At 33.4% G+C, this 16,636-nt stretch overlaps 1 protein-coding gene across 1 annotated transcript; it reads left to right on the forward strand.

The window, feature by feature from the left end:
* The first annotated feature begins 7,381 nt into the window (after window positions 1–7,381).
* On the forward strand, window positions 7,382–15,391 carry LOC143548087 (protein DWD HYPERSENSITIVE TO UV-B 1-like). The gene is given in 11 exon segments (XM_077039345.1): window positions 7,382–7,434; window positions 9,076–9,142; window positions 9,265–9,518; window positions 10,352–10,916; window positions 11,694–11,793; window positions 11,796–12,301; window positions 12,598–13,038; window positions 13,774–13,968; window positions 14,554–14,610; window positions 15,126–15,188; window positions 15,270–15,391. Coding segments are annotated over 11 exon segments (2,367 nt in total). The 5' UTR covers window positions 7,382–7,402; the 3' UTR covers window positions 15,357–15,391.
* The last annotated feature ends 1,245 nt before the right edge of the window (window positions 15,392–16,636 follow it).

Consider the following 16,636-nt stretch of genomic DNA (forward strand, 5'->3'; position numbering starts at 1 on the left):
CACTTACTCCACTTCAAAACGTAATTGTTACCATTATTTTTATTTTTATTCGTCAAGCCTTTAAGTGAGCTAACCGAGAACTCACCCCCTTTGTCTCCTAGCCAAACCCATTCATCCGGCCCATCTCTCCACTGGGCAGTGGTCATAAGACTTAACACAATTCTCCAACTCCTCCATCTCTTGGGCCGACGTTGGGTTCTTGATCCAACACCAAGCCCACCCAAAATTACTACCCATCCTCCAAAATCTTTCTTTTAACTTTGCACATGTTATTCTTTTCGAGTTTATATAAATTGGGACACACTTCTGCATTTCAAATCAATCCAAAGAAAAATGTTCTATACTTTAAACAAAACTAAAAAAAAGTTCATATTCTTTACAAAGGACCACCCTCATTTAAAAACATATGTTTAATCCTCAGTTTTCTGCTTACTGATCACAATCGACCTCTAAACTCTTGTTTTGCACCTGAAACACATACTCATTAGCAAGTGGTCAACGTATAAACAATCGACCTAGCATTATGCCATCGGCGTCATCATGCAGGTAAGCTAGCCCGGGTTAGCCAACGCTAAGTCAAGGACTACTGTTTAGCGACTTGTCATCTGCTAAGTCAAGGACTATTTGTAATTTCTTTAAAATACAAGGTCCTACCACGTAATTCCCTTTTCTTAAAAATGTTATGGATCTATAATTTCTCTCTCTAAACTCACCTCACTCAACAATGCCATGGTTACAAAATATTCTCGTGAGAAATCGATGATGAAACACCAATTTTCGATGACCCCCTTAGAATGGGGGGAGGGGGGAGGGGTTATTGTTCTAATTTGGGTCGACCGAGAGAAAGCATTCCCCGGGTTCTCACGCCATTGACTTTGCATGCTCTAAATATCTTACATTCACAAACCAAATTCAAAATCTATAATATATATATATAAACGAAAACCCAAAAATCCTATATGTCACGATGTGATCGCTCCCTCCTTTTATGGAAGCTATTAGATTTCTTGATTTTTAAATGGAGGCCTCTCATTAATTTAACCCAAATTCGTGGGTATGTGTCTTACCAAAACCAGATAGCTCTTAAACGGGTTATAACATCTCATTAAATTAAAAAATAATCTTACCAATTATTTGATATGAAAATCCTACAAAATAGGAATATACTAAAATTTAATATCCAATTTAAAAACAAAAAGATATTATTTATAATTAATAAACAATTTTATAGTAAAAAACATAAGTGGGTCATGGGTCACCAAATCCAAATAGCTTTTAAACGGGTAATAACATATTTTTATTTAAAAAAAAGATATTATTTATAATTAAGAAACAATTTTATAATAAAGAAAATAAACAGGTAATAGGTATCACCAAACCCAGATAGCTTTTAAACCGGATTATAACATATCATTTATTTGTGAAACCATTTCATCATCAAACCTCAAGTATATTAATTATTAACTTTCTGTCACACCCCGACTAGCACAATGCGGAAGCGTAAAACGGGAATGTAACAGACACCTCTAGTATCAACACATTGTTTATAAAGAAACATTACAAACTAATTTACAATATATTACATTTCTTTGTTCTATCATTGTTTTACAGTCTAGGTGGTACAAACAAAACTAATTCGTTAACTAAACGTTCTTACTACTAACACCCTTGCTTCTATTCACATAGCATCGATCACACACTTCAGGCAAGTAACAGATCACCAAATTACTCCGATTTAGGTACACCTGAAAAGCAGTTTAAAACGGGTCAACTACTAGAGTTGGTGAGTTTCACGAGTTTCAAGAAAACAGTAATGAATATTCACAAGTTAACACTTGTAATCATGACATAAGTATGTATGTATGTAAATGATGTAATTATGCTAAGCTACAGTGAAGCCTTGACTGTATGTGCTGCGTGCATCCATTTCCCACGCTCAATCAACCACTGTGGCTCCCCTTCCGCCCACAACATGCCTCGGTAGTTATGTCTAACACTACATAGCCTGTTTGTATAAATATGGTCATGTGCAAACGGCGCTATGTGACACGGCAACCAGGCCGATTCCGTTTGGGTTTGTCAAACCAATAGTACTATTCACAAGCCACCGGCTCGAAGTTAATCACTGTGATCGTGGGGACTTTCGTGTGTTAGCACTTAGATAATTCACATCAGTACATGTTTCAGGTATGTATATGTAATCAAACATGCTTTTCACCCCAAAAGTTCGTAAAACAGTTTAAAAGTGGGGTCATGAAACTCACGGTTTAGTAGATAATCAGTACTGTATCAGCTCGTGGTTTGTTCGGTCCGCTATCAGTAGTTCCTATAATCAATATTATAATAATATTAATATTTTAATATTATTATAATCTCAATACTAAACTGGGCTGTATAACTAATCTGGATGTAGCTGGAACGCCCAGAAAGTGGCAATAGGCTTAGGTTGTGATGTTGTTCAATGTCTAATACTTAAAACCGAACTTGGCTCAGGCTCCCGTTTTCCCAGCTGGGCCAAGTTGCTCGTTTACGCGTTCAGAAAACACTTATGGGAAAAATAAGTTTGAGTAAATGTATTGGTTAATAAAATGATTAAGTTATAAAGAAGGATCACCTATTAGGGTCCCGGATTAGCCACGGGGCCCGTTTCCGTTTATACAGTTTGATTTAAGAAGAAACGCGCACAATCCACCCGGATTGTCCAGGTTTCTCATAGAAAAGTTCATTTTTACTTAATTAGTCCAAAAATATGATTTTTGATCACTCTTGGTGTTTTGATATTCCCGCAGATTCACTAGTCGCGAACTTGCTGGTTTTTATAAAAACTGAATTTGTTTAATATTCAGATTAGCATAATTAATTAACCGTTAATCATTAAATTATGAAAATTTAATCACTTATCAATTAAAATATGTAGATTTTTATAAAAATATTTCTGGAATTTATTTACTGATTTATTAATTTATAAAAATTCATTTTATCAGCTATATTTCGTCTGAAAATCGTCCGTTTACCCCAAACAATTTCTAAAAATTCACCAAAAATTCCTGAATACTCAAATCATGTCCCAAAACAACCTGTATCCATTCCAGAATGTAAAAAGCTCGTGCGATATTCTTTTCAGCCCAAATTCAGCTGTAAAAATTCACACGAACGCAAATAAACAAAACACCTTTAAACTTCTCCAAATGATCCAAAATTCATATGTGATCAAAATACATCAAATCTGAGTTCCCAGAAAATTTTCATAATTTTTGAAGTATTTTAGCTATTTTTCCCAAATAAACGTCCCAATTCGGTAATAAATTAGCCAAATATTCTCGGATGGTCGAAAAATTACCAAATTTTAACAGGGACTCATTGACATGGTCCCTGATGTCCCTGAAAAATTTAAAGGCCTAACAATATGCACATCACAACCTTAACCTAAATAGCCCGTAAGCGAGTGTTTCGGCATTTCCTTAGCGGGTTTGGCTCGTTTCCGACTCTTTAATCAAGTTTTCAGGTTCTTGTGCTTCTAAGAAAGCTAGGTACAAGTCTATATCAAAAACCAAGCAATATTTCATCAACATAACAGCCCTTAAGTTAGGGTTTCGGCTAGTGCACAAAAACAAACTTTTGAACCGTAAAAACGTCGTTTCAACCCTTTAATCTGTGTTTATGGCCAAATAAACTATCAAAACAGGTTCCTTACCATGTGTATGATCAAAACATGTTTATGGACCATTTTTAGGATTTTTACACGGTTAGGAATGATTTTTAGTAACCAAGACATGTTTTTATGGTATTAAACAAGCATAAAAGCTACTTATTTAAGCCCCTTACCTTAGGGTTTGAAGTTTTTCTGGCTGGAGCAGAGTTTGTATCCAGAGTTTTCAAGAAATAATGTTGGATATGTCTTGGATCTAGTTTAAATGTGAAAGAATAAAAAGGGGGGGGGGGGGGGTGGCGGCTGCGGCCGGAAGAAAGATTGGGCCCATGATGGGCTGTTTTGGCCCAATAATCTGGTTTCTCAAGCCCAAATACGAAAAGCCCGGTCCAAATTTAGTTCGGGTTCGGTTTTTGGCGCGAAAAACTTATCGGGTGCGTTAAACAACGCGAAAACAAGTGTTTTTCGGCTAGTTTTGAGTAAAATTATAAAAACATACTATATGTTTGTAAAAATCAAAAATATTTTCACGGATCACTTAAAACATTTCAAATAAGTGTTTGGTAAGTCTTTTTCGGCTTAACGGATGATACAATGCTTGGTTTGTAACTATCTTTCGCGTTTAAATCTAGCGGGTGGTTAAACGAGCATGTTTTCGTTTAACTTGTTTGCTATCAAACTAAGACCATATTTCTAATATTTTAGCTTGTATAGATCGTATATCATTTATAAATGGCCCCCTTAAATATCTGGGTCATAACCCGACCCGTTCGGTTAATCGTTCGTTTGTTACGCAAAAGGCGTTTATTTGCTTAATCGGTAAATACGTACTGAGGTGTACCTTGTTTTGGCTCAAATGTCACACTTTCTTACAATAAATAAAATTAAAATCTAAATATACATATATAAATATTAAAAACGAATAACAACCCCCGTAATACGGGGGATAAAATCTAGTACTACACATACCCTTTAAACCTTACTAAATTTCGTGTATAGCCTACTATATAACATATCATACATACCCTCCTTAAATAATTAAATACTATATTTACCGACCAATGTTATATTATTCTAATAAAAAAACCTTGGAATATATCCATTTCACCCTAACTTTATCAGAACTTTAAAACTTCATATGTAGTTTAGTGTTTTTTTTTCTTGATCTCTAAGAGCATCGATAATCTGAGTCCTTATTAATGCTCCTACACACTAACAAACTGTTAGTCTCACCACAGAAAGGGAAATTCCATATGATCCGACTCTCAAGCAAGAGTAAATCTTACTACATGGCAAAGCTTTGTAAGAAAATTATAAGTTAAAGGTCCGGTCCTAGTTAACATTGTGTATTGAATGCTCAACTACATGCGTTAACTAAGTCTACTATTATAATAAACAAAAATGTGATTGAATCACATCACCCTTAATTAGCCTAATATTTTGCCATGTAGCACTCTATCTTTGAAGCTTTAGTTCATAAATATTTCAAATTAAAATTAAAATATTAAAACCTTCCTTATACACAACTAAAAGTATTCACTCTTCCACCATTCATATTATTCCTTTATATAATGTATTTCTTTTGTCACACGATAAGACGATGTCTAAAAGGTAAAATGCTCATCTTATTAATTTGGAGAACGATGTTTCTAACATGAGTTATACAGCAAATTATAATTCATTCGTTTACCTGCTTATAATTTAGTTTATGGGATATGTGTTTATTTTATATTACAACTAACATATAAGATTGTACTTATTTGTTTTAATGTTTTAGTTGATGTATCTACAAGTCCTTTGTCAAACATTTCAAATGGTATTTCATTATTATTAATTTATCCAAACTTGAATTTAAATTTGAAAAATAAAAATTTACCAAACATATTTGTTTTAATTCATCTAAATAGTTATCTTCTTACAGTCTTTAATATGAACAATGCTTACTCTGATGCTGCTGAAAAAAGAAAAAAAAAAGAAAACAACGAAAACCCGTCCTTAATATAATAAACAAAAAACATGATTGTGTCACTTGACACCTAATTGGACCATCTTTATGCCACTTGACACTTCAAGGTTCGAAATAAAACTATATCTCATGTCACATTACTCGAATAAGAAATCAAGAATAAAGCCTATATTTATAAAAGACAAGGTAGTGCATCAAACTTATCATTATCATTAGGCGGTGCGTGAACTATTGTATACAGTTACTTGGTTTTAAAAATATTTAATGTTATCCCGATTGGTTTTTCCGGTTCTTTTTGCCGTTTGAAAGCTGGTTTACGAACAACCGACCATTTTTTCTTCTTTTTTTTTTGATTTATTTGCCAGTTGGACGGCCACTATGGTCCAATTTATAAACACTGTTTTTATCTAAAATGGGTTAAAATATCAAATAAGTTGAATTTTATTTGTAACAAAACTCAAAATGATACGCCATTTATTTGTAAATGAAGTAACTAGCAAAAAGTTATTGCAAGTCAACCCAATACGTCCATTTTGGAACTTATTAATAATGGTGTGTTTTATTCCAGATATAGCATACTAAAGGTGATTATATAAAGCCGATCTTAAAATTTTTTTCTCATTAATTAATTAAACCACTTTGAAAATGTGAAATTTTTAACATATTTTGGGGGGTCGGGTTGTTCTTCAAAATTTAATTTACTTTCTATAAGAAATTTTGTCTAAAGTTTCATTTCAAAAGCATAAGTATCAAATATTATTTATTTTTCTAATAACTTGACTAAACGTAACTCGAATAAAGCCATTCAAAACTAAACGGGTTGAAATTGCCATAATATAGAATGAATCATTTTGAGTTGCCAACTGACTATATTGATTATACATTTTATATAGTCCTATTTTATTTACTCACTATATATTTTTGAATTACCAAGTGAATATATTAACTTTATATTTGGTATAACAAATAAAAGGATTGTGTGGTGTTTGATTTGTGTCGTGGCATCTTAAAGTTCAAAAGAAAACTATACCATAATAATACCGTAACGAGAAATCAAAGAGAAAGCCAAATAGGTATTCATATGTATTTTGTACGGTTCGATATTCTACATCCATTGTTAAGAACACAAAGATAAAAACAAAGACATAATTAATATATATGTAGAGATAGATAAGGTAACGTTAAAAATAAAACAATAGATGTTGTATATAAAGAAATATTTAGAGATTTAGGAATTTCCAACATGTGTGTGTGTGTGTTAGTGTGCATTCATATTGTTTAATATGTAATTTAATATACCGTATAATACATTATAAATAGTTTAACACATTTTTTGAATTTCATATAATGTTATCGTTTGAATACATTTTTTCATTCCAACCCGTGTTGCACATGGGTACATAAGCTAGTATTTTATATACTGGTAACGGATCACAAGTACTTAATTGCCTCAAATCAGTTGTTGCAACTATACTATTGTTTAAAAGTTTAATAACTATCCAGTCGCTATGAAGTATAGTCCGTCTTTTTTATTGGTTATTATTAGGTTGTATAATAATATTACTATTTGAATAAAATTTTAATAATAAAAAATATATTGCTAATTATTATTATTATTATTATTATTCACGTATATTTTATTATTATAAAAGTGAACCATTTGTCCATTTAAATTTGATTCAATTGATTGTCAACGTGAATTTGACCTTCATTTTGTTCTACGGTTGTCCGTAAATATCACCGGACCGTTACCGGATTTACCGTCCGTCCGGCGAACCGTCATCGCCATGGTTATCGACATTCAAACCCTAACGGACAGGTAATCTCAATTCACTGAAATCAAAACTCGTCATTACGTCAACATAATACGTATGCTTCATAATCGATTATAATTAATTGTTTAAATGTGGCCTAATTATGATCCATTAATAATAACTCGATTTAATCAGAATGATTATTATACGTTAATAATAACTTCAGATGCATTAGTGTTATTATATTTGTTAATTGAAACAGATCGATCGATCGATAGATAGATAGATCTGGTTCAGTGTTTGTTTAGTCTGAGGTCGACTAGGCTTGTTTTGAGTCTTTGACTTACGAGAGCTTGAGCTCGGTCTCGGCTCATTTCGAGCTTTTTTAATGAAGCTGGAGCTCGTGAGTAATTTTTTACAAGCTCGAGTTCGGCTCGTTTATTATTTGTTTAGCCCGAGGTCGACTAGGCTTGTTTTGACTTACGAGAGTCTCAGCTCGGTCTCGGCTCATTTCGAGTTTGGCTTGTTTATTATTTGTTAATTAATTTATATACGTTTTTGTTTATATTTATTGAGAAAAGCCTTAAACGAGCCTAAGCGGCGAGCTTGCCTCGTGAGTCATTTTTTACAAGCTCGAGTTTGGCTCGTTTATTATTTGTTAATTAATTTATATACGTTTTTGTTTATATTTATATTCATTGAGAAAAGCCTTAAACGAGCCTAAGCTCGAGCTTGGCTCATGAGTCATCTTTTACAAGCTCGATTTCGACACATTTGTTATTTGTTAATTAATTTACATATGTTTTTAGTTATATTTATATATTTGAGAAACGCCTTTAAACGAGCCTAAGTTTGGCTCAAGCTTGTGTAGCACCTTAAACGAGCCAAAGTTTGGCTGTGCGGTGTGAAATTAATAATTAGAAGTCCAAAATAGGTAAATTTGACCTAGTTCTAATCGATTAATTACTAACTCAATTTCATCAGAGTGATTATCATACGTTAGCTATAAATGCATTGGTGTTATTGTTAATTGAAACACATCTGGTTTAGTATTCGTTTGTTCCTCCACTGATAGATGAACAGAGGTTGGAAATGCTAATCACTCTAGGGTTTATTAGCTAATTAGGTCACAGGCTTTGATTCATTTTCAGTTATGAGCTAAGCACTTAATGCGGAAAAATATCGGACCGATATTAGGAATATCGGTTATCGTGGTGGGATAGCGATAATTTTAATATAATGTAAAATTCAAATATATAGCAATATAACATTAATAAATTAGTATACTCTCCTGCCATCAACAAATTAACCTTTTGCAACTTGTAAAACACGAACAAGGATTACGACTTGAAACACTAACATTGAACACTAAAAATTGATAATCTTGACTAAAAAGTTAAAACACTGATATCGCAAATATCGGTCAATATCGCAGATATTATTGGTACTGATATTCTTACCGATATTTGACTTTAGGCTTGATAACTAAACGTGCTTTATTTGAGGCTCGGGCTGGGCTCGCGCTTGAAAAAGATTGGCTCGTTTGGAGCTTTTTATCGATCAGATCTCGAGTAGCTTGCGAGCGGCTCGGCTCGTTTGCACCCATAATTAGAACATGTCAACATGCATTTACTTTGTCCATTCAGGGTCCACTATTTGGTTACAGTATCTTAACAACCACTATTTCACATGTTTATTGTTTTTAGGTATATTGATTCTTGCATCGATTGCAGTATTTTACCTAATAAATCAGTTTTATCAGCTTTCAATAAGGTTTGCTTCGCTGTCTTGATTTAAATATTTGTATCATTAAAGATCCTGTAACGGTGTCGAATATGTTGATGGAAATGAAGTAGGATACTAATCGGTTGACGGTTGTCATTTTTATGATGCAGGCTGCGGTTAAAAAATCAAATAATGAAGAGGCTAGTTTTGTGATATATTTGGATGACTTAATAAGCGCTGACTTCCATCCACTGTACAGTGTGCTTGTACAAGTTGATATTTCAGAAATAGATTCTGTTGACATACTTCAAAATTCAAGATGTTCGTTAGAAGGCGGTTCTGTTTTAGTGTTATTGCATTCAGTAAACCAAAAACTCCGGGTGGTGGATCTCCAAGACAGAAAACTTGGCAAGGGTTTCTTACTGTATGTCTTACACATTCTTAATTTTTACTTACAGTTTATTTTCTTCTGATCGTATTATTGCTGGGGGTAAACAACATGCAGAAGAAATGTACTTTACATATATTTGTTTCAAATTTAGCAACCGAATTTAGATTAGGTGCAATTTAATAACTTACACTCCATTACCAATTTCAGCTATCAAGCCACATGGCATTTGCTGTAATGTAGCATATGTTGTAAATAAATTTGTTTTATATAAACTCTTTTCACATAAAGCCTTTTTATTTTTCATATGTGACACCGGATGTGGTGGCAGCGGGCATGGCTCAACTAGCGCCACATCAATCATTTAAGGTAAAAATCAGTTAAAATGACACCGGTTGCTAAATCAGTGAGAAATGATAAGTTGGTTTCTAGTTTGCGTCTACCAACTAGTTTGTTGCTAGCATCGGGAAAGAAACTTGTGTAGTTCGTCTCTATTTTGTGCAGTTTGTCCTTATTAGTAACATCGGTAAAACAACTTGGATTCACAGCTTGCTTATGGCTTATTGATAAAAACGAGGTGTCAGGATATTATAGGGTTAAAGTGTTGTTTTTACAAGAGGTTCACGGGTATTTCCATGACTCTGCATGTTTTTGGTTACAATTGATATAAATGTAATACGATACATACTTGGGGTCCTATAAGAGAGTTTTGACAGGAATAACGATTACTCGTGTGACTGCCTATATTATTCTAATTTATACATGCATTTCCTATTTTATTTGTATTATTATTATTATTATATCATCATCATCATCATCATCATCAACACTTTAAATTCACTACTCGTTTTGTGACTTATTTTTGTTAGGGGGCTATCACTGGGAGGCTTGTCATGCCAAGTTTTAAACTTAAAGTTTTCCCATTTTCGGAAGGTGAATATGAATGGGAAATTCATGCAAATGCACACTCTTAATCTTGATTTCAGTCAATCGCTAACCACTTTTGGTAAAGACTGCTTTACATGTATGCCAAATCTAAAGTGCCTATCTTTATGTGAGACAAAAATATCCAATTTGTGGACTACAAGAGCCTCACTTGAAAAACTTCCAAATCTAATCGAACTCCGTTTTCAAAGTTGTTATTGTTGTATTGACTCCAAGGCATGCCCTGTATTTTTTGGTGCAACATCAGATGAGGACACTAGTTTTAGTTTAATTAATGAAACTACCGAAGAACACAAAGATGTGTTTCTTAATATGGAAGACGTGGTTCCAATTAGCAACTATAATCCAGTTCTTGAAACGATAAGTGAATCCGGGGAGTCTACTGATAGTGAGGTTGACTTTTCACATACACATCCTGGCATAAATTTGTTGGAAGGTTTCACTTTTGAATCTAGTGACTGGAACGGGTTGCTTGATCTTCCTAATGAGGTAACCATTATTTTGTCTGGTTCGTTATGCTTTGTTTCTTTTTATAAATTAATTAGGGCTAGTTGTATAAAGGCTAATGCCATAGAATATCAACATACTTAGGTTGGTGGTCCGTTGTGGTAAATATAATTAATTAAAAATGTCCCAACCACGCGATTGTACCTCTTTTTTGAAGTGAGCTAGTTTGATAAGCCACCTCATCAAAATATGGGCTAGTTTGGTAATTATACTTTCTTTTGATACCGTGATCATTTTGCTCAGCTTTCTTGAAGCTGGCTAATTTGGTAATTTACTGGTAAGTAACCAAATAAGAAAAAATGCCATATAGCTACATAACCACGAAACCGGTCATCATGTGATCAATTTACCAAACTAGCCCATTTCAAAAAGGTATTATAACCATTTTGGGACACACATGTGGAAATGACCGTTTTCTGCAACATTCACCAACTCAAATAGATGGAGAAAAGGTGGAAGTTGGTTATTCGAAATGGAGAAAATAAGACGGTTCTTGTCTTATTTATTTTTTAGTTTAGGTAGATGCAATAAAGTTTCTAGCCTTCATTAACTGTTTTTTTTTAAAGGATAATGACCTACTTCCTTGCCTTAAACAATTTATTTTAAAAGTTTGCTTTAAATTCTTTTTAGGAGCCAGTAGATTTGATATTACTTAGAATAGAAATCTGAGGAAAATTGGTTACTTTTTTTTAATGCAATTAGCCCTTTTTATTATTATAGTTTTTGCAATGGTTAAAGAAGTTTTATTATAAATATCAGATTTTTCCTTGGGGATCAGAAGATGCAGAAGAATCATGGTCAAATTCATCCATATTAAGATCTACCTCACATACATCAAAAAGACATTTTTTTTATCATTCTTCCCAATATGCAAAGAAAAACATTATAGAGAGTATTTAATAGCTTCATTTCCCAATCTAAAAGTTTTGGATAATCAGCCAATCCGAAAAGCTGACAAAGACCGAGCTGCAATTATCTGTTTTGACAACTTTGAATATCTACCATACAAAAGGACAACTAAAGAGAATGTTGCTACTATCCTGCAAAGCCGTGAGGTTAAAGGGCATAAGTCACGTAATTATTATTCAAGATCACTTGGTGCTTCAAAAGTCGGGTGTGCAATATTTCCTTCTTTGCACCCACTTTCTATGAAAACCAGCTGTATACCAAATAACGACGGTAGAAAATTTCGTCCGAGACAATTTGAGTATCATCCTTCTAATTCAAGTTTAATGGTTATTGGAACTTTGGATGGTGAAGTTATTGTTGTTAATCATGAAAGTGAAAAGGTCGTATGGTATATTACTTCACATCGATGTATGAATAGCGTTCTTGGATTATGTTGGCTTAAAAAGTATCCAACTAAGGTATATATCTTTGACATGTTATGCTTCAAAATTTTCAGGGCAATTGTGGAAAAAATCTTAAGTTATTTTTATATCTTTTTCTTTATTGATTCACACGTTAGTCCCTTTCAACTTAATGATAAAGTACTTGAATTTTATTTCAACCAAAAAGACCTTTGCTTGCATGAAAAAATCGCTTAACTTTAAAAAAATAATAAATGTACAGAAGGCTCTTTTATAGGAATTTATGAAATTATTTTACAATGATGCAAACTTTCAAGTTATGAAATCTAACATTTATCTTTTTTTTTTTCCAGTTTATATCTGGGTCGGATAATGGTTTGCTGAAGCTATATGATATTCAGAAAATTCCATCAACAAATAACGGCATCTACCCAAGTGGTGCTTCTGTTTCCTTTGACGAGTTTGATCAGTTGACTTCTGTTCATGTTAACTCATCAGATGAACTGTTTCTCGCCAGTGGGTATTCAAAAGATGTTGCTTTGTATGACATCAGCACTGGTAAACGCTTGCAGGTGTTCACTAACATGCACAAAGAACACATTAATGTTGTTAAGTTTGCAAACCATTCGCCGTCTATGTTTGCCACATCATCGTTTGACCATGATGTCAAAATGTGGGATTTGAGACAAAAACCGATTCACCCGTGTTACACCGCTTCTAGTGGTCAAGGAAATGTGATGGTTTGTTTCTCTCCAGATGATCATTATCTTCTTGTTTCAGCTGTTGACAACGAGGTAAATTTCGCAGCTATGCAGCCAATATCGGTGGTCTCTCGGTTATCGGTCCTCATGTGAAATGTCGGTCAGAATATCAGTTTCGATAATATCCGCGATATTGACCGATATTTCATCAATATGTCACTGAAATTGGTGATCGGTCCTCAATGTTTAGTGTTAAAGTCATCATCATCATCATCATCATCGTACTCAGTATATCCCACCAATAGCAAAGCTATAGTAGGGTCTGAGGAGGGTAAGATGTAGACAGCCTTACCTCTACCCCATAGGGATAGAGAGGCTGCTTCCGGTGAGACCCTCGGCTCGATAGTAGTTTTGCATCAAGCCTTGGACATAAGACACATAACACTCAACCATCGGGACACCGACCGATTGGTGCGTGTACCCTTGTCTTTCGGCTATCAACGCCACCACATGATGCCTGATTAACCTTCCGCCACTTTTAACGTTATTTTCACGATATTGGTAAAATAACGTCAAAATTAGTGCAATTTCGCTTTTGCCCACCCGAGGGTTCACACTTATATACATTATATGCGTGCACCGCAAGCAGGGCGTATTAGTGTTAAAGTGCTATATATATAAATTTTGCATGATATTAAAATTACCGATATCTCAAATATCGGTTGTCGACCGATATCCTTTATTTTTCCGCATTAACTGCTTAGTTTCGTAGTTACTTTTTGATTGAAGCATACAAAGATTTATAAAAAAAATGTTATTTTTTTATAGGTTAAACAATTGCTAGCTGTTGATGGAAGACTTCACCTTGATTTTGGAATATCTCCAACCGGAAGCTCTCAGAATTATACGCGCTCGTATTACATGAACGGGAGAGATTATGTTCTCAGTGGAAGTTGTGATGAACGTGTGGTACGGATTTGTTGTGCTCAAACAGGAAGACGGCTCAGAGATATATCATTAGAGGTAAGTTGCTGATGTGGATATTGTTACACTGTTATCAAATTCGTAAGGGTTATATCTGAAAGTTTTGTATATGCTTTCAGTGAAATTGTGTAGTTCATGAACTGCTTTCATGATTTATTGAGTCATTTAAGTCATACACCATTTAATGAGACAATATTTGTTTTTGGATATAAAATGTAATAAATCATATTTTTTTCAAATTTGAAAACAAATTTACTTTTAAAAACTTTTTATGGATATATATGGCATCTGAAGTGGCATGGCATCAATTAGTGCAACGTGAGGCGTAATCAGTAAAAATCAGGTTGGTTGTTAAAACCTGTAATAAATTGTAGGTTCATCTCTATTTTTTCTATTTCCTGCAATTTACATTTTTAAATAAGAAAACAAAGTTTGAGGACTTAACCACTTACAAAATAAGTTGGTTTATATATTTTGAAGTTACTAAAACTTTGATGACTTAATGAATCAAGAAAATCGTTTAGGGTCTAAACCATATTTCAGTGAAAGTCAATTCTTGAATAACTGTCATGCTTTGGCATTTTTAGCATCACTTTTTATATTTGTTTGGTTGCGGGTATGCAGGGAAAAAGTTCAGGATCCTCCATGTTTGTGCAATCTTTAAGAGGGGACCCGTTTAGAGTGAGTTTTTATTTTTGTTTTTGTTTTTATGTTTAAAAGTTGAAAAATAAAACTTTTATCTGCACAAATATTTAAAATCTTAATCCAAGTCTACATAAATATCAAAACAACTTTACATGGCACCTGACGTACCTGACATCGATTTGGTAGTTTAATCGCCAAAAGCATCCAAATGATGAAAATGCTCAAGAATTTCAAAAAGAAATTGTTTGTAAAAATCTAAAGACTTGGCTTTTTAAGGCATTGATTCTTCATCTTCACACAGGAAGTAAAAAAAAAACTAGTCTTTTGTACCGTGGTCAGGGGCATTTTTGTCATTTTACAATTTGTTGTTTTGGTGGAAATGACACATAGAAACCGAATCGACACTTGTGATGTCTGTCTCTGTGTAATCATTTGAACACGGTGGGCTATGCGTAACAAGTTTCTTTTATTTTTACGGCACCAGGGTAAATATCATTCATTTCATGAACCTGTAAATGTATTTCAAAATCTTTTTTACTTTTCGTTTTCAGGATTTCAACCTGAGTATATTAGCAGCCTACAAACAGCGAAACTCAAGCCCCGAAATCGTCAAGGTTGACTTTTTCCAAATTTCATGTATCTTTGCTGACACAATACATGTAAGAACTTTGACTTACATGCCTAAAATTCTGCAGGTTAACATGTTGACTTCCAAGGATGCCGATAAAGAGTCGTTGAGCGATGAGCGTTCTCTGTCAGCACACAGTTTGGGAGGAGCCTGATGTGATTGCATTTTTTGTAACTACAGTTAGTGGATAACAAAAAGTGTTTGTTAGTGCTTCTGTAACTCATGTATTTTTCTTTTAAAGTTCTTTACTTTTCATATGATGCTGAAATGTTGTAGGCATTAACTAAATAGTTTAACGGTTACCGTATGTTTACCGGTATCTTTGAATAAATATACAATTTTTTATCAGTGGAAGTTAGAACTCATTACCGGAAACTTACAGTACTCATCAATACCCTGCTAACCAATGAGATCAGATAAATTGCACTTTGAGTAAATATATAGTTTACACACACCATGATGTTTTCATGTTTATTGAATTATTTTCAACATTTTCAACGTTTTAAATGAGTAAGAACATATAATGTATTTTCTATAGTTTCAGTATTTATCAACTTGAATAGATAATTTCATTTATTTCTTTATATATATTTTATAAAGTTTAAACATGACCCAAAACGATATATAAATCCAAACTTACATGTCAGATCAAACTTTCATCTATTAATTAAAACACAACTATTATTAATTAATAATTATTGAATGTTTTTCATTATTATATGTTAAGTTATTGGTGACTTTTTATTTATTTATTTATTTTTGTTGAAATGACAAATGACCATGGTGATAACTAACATAAAGTAGACTATCGGAAATTATTGCAGACTTTTTTTTTGAATGATTGAGAATTTTACGTGTAAATCTACTCTTTCAAGGCTGTGTTCAAGGTCGACTCCTCAACCGTCGTGAGACCGTGCCCCTGATGCCCGGGAACCGGATGGACTCACATTGATCTTCGCCATCTCATAATGACCCTTCTATCTTCTACATTCCCGAAAGCACAAGGTTTGTTTTTGTGGTGTCATAGGCTAATAACCAAACCGAGTTGTGCACACCACCTCCCTAAATTAATTAGTTTAGTTGATGCAACTTAATGACCAAAACTTCCTAGTGAGAAATGAAACGAGAGGCGCGGTCTAGAAGACTTAATCGGACAGCGATCAACGGCGGGGAGTTCCATACAGCATGTGTGCTATACACTTATCCTCTGATCAATAGATCTAGTTTAATATGTTGTTTATCTATATGCATAGCATTATAATTATAATTAATAAACAATAAACCTGTACAGACGCGTAATTTAAACCTCGAAAAAGTAAAGAATAATTGAGTATTGAGAGAATGAGAGAGTAAGCAGAAAACATGAACAAATTATATGTGCTATAATTAAGACAGTAAGTAGTTTTTTAAATAGGCAAAATATGTGGTATGGTA

The sequence above is a fragment of the Bidens hawaiensis genome, unplaced genomic scaffold (assembly GCF_021521415.1).
Source record: "Bidens hawaiensis isolate Kalapana, Puna unplaced genomic scaffold, B.hawaiensis_p1.1 tig00014910_1, whole genome shotgun sequence".
In the NCBI taxonomy this organism is placed as follows: domain Eukaryota; kingdom Viridiplantae; phylum Streptophyta; class Magnoliopsida; order Asterales; family Asteraceae; genus Bidens; species Bidens hawaiensis.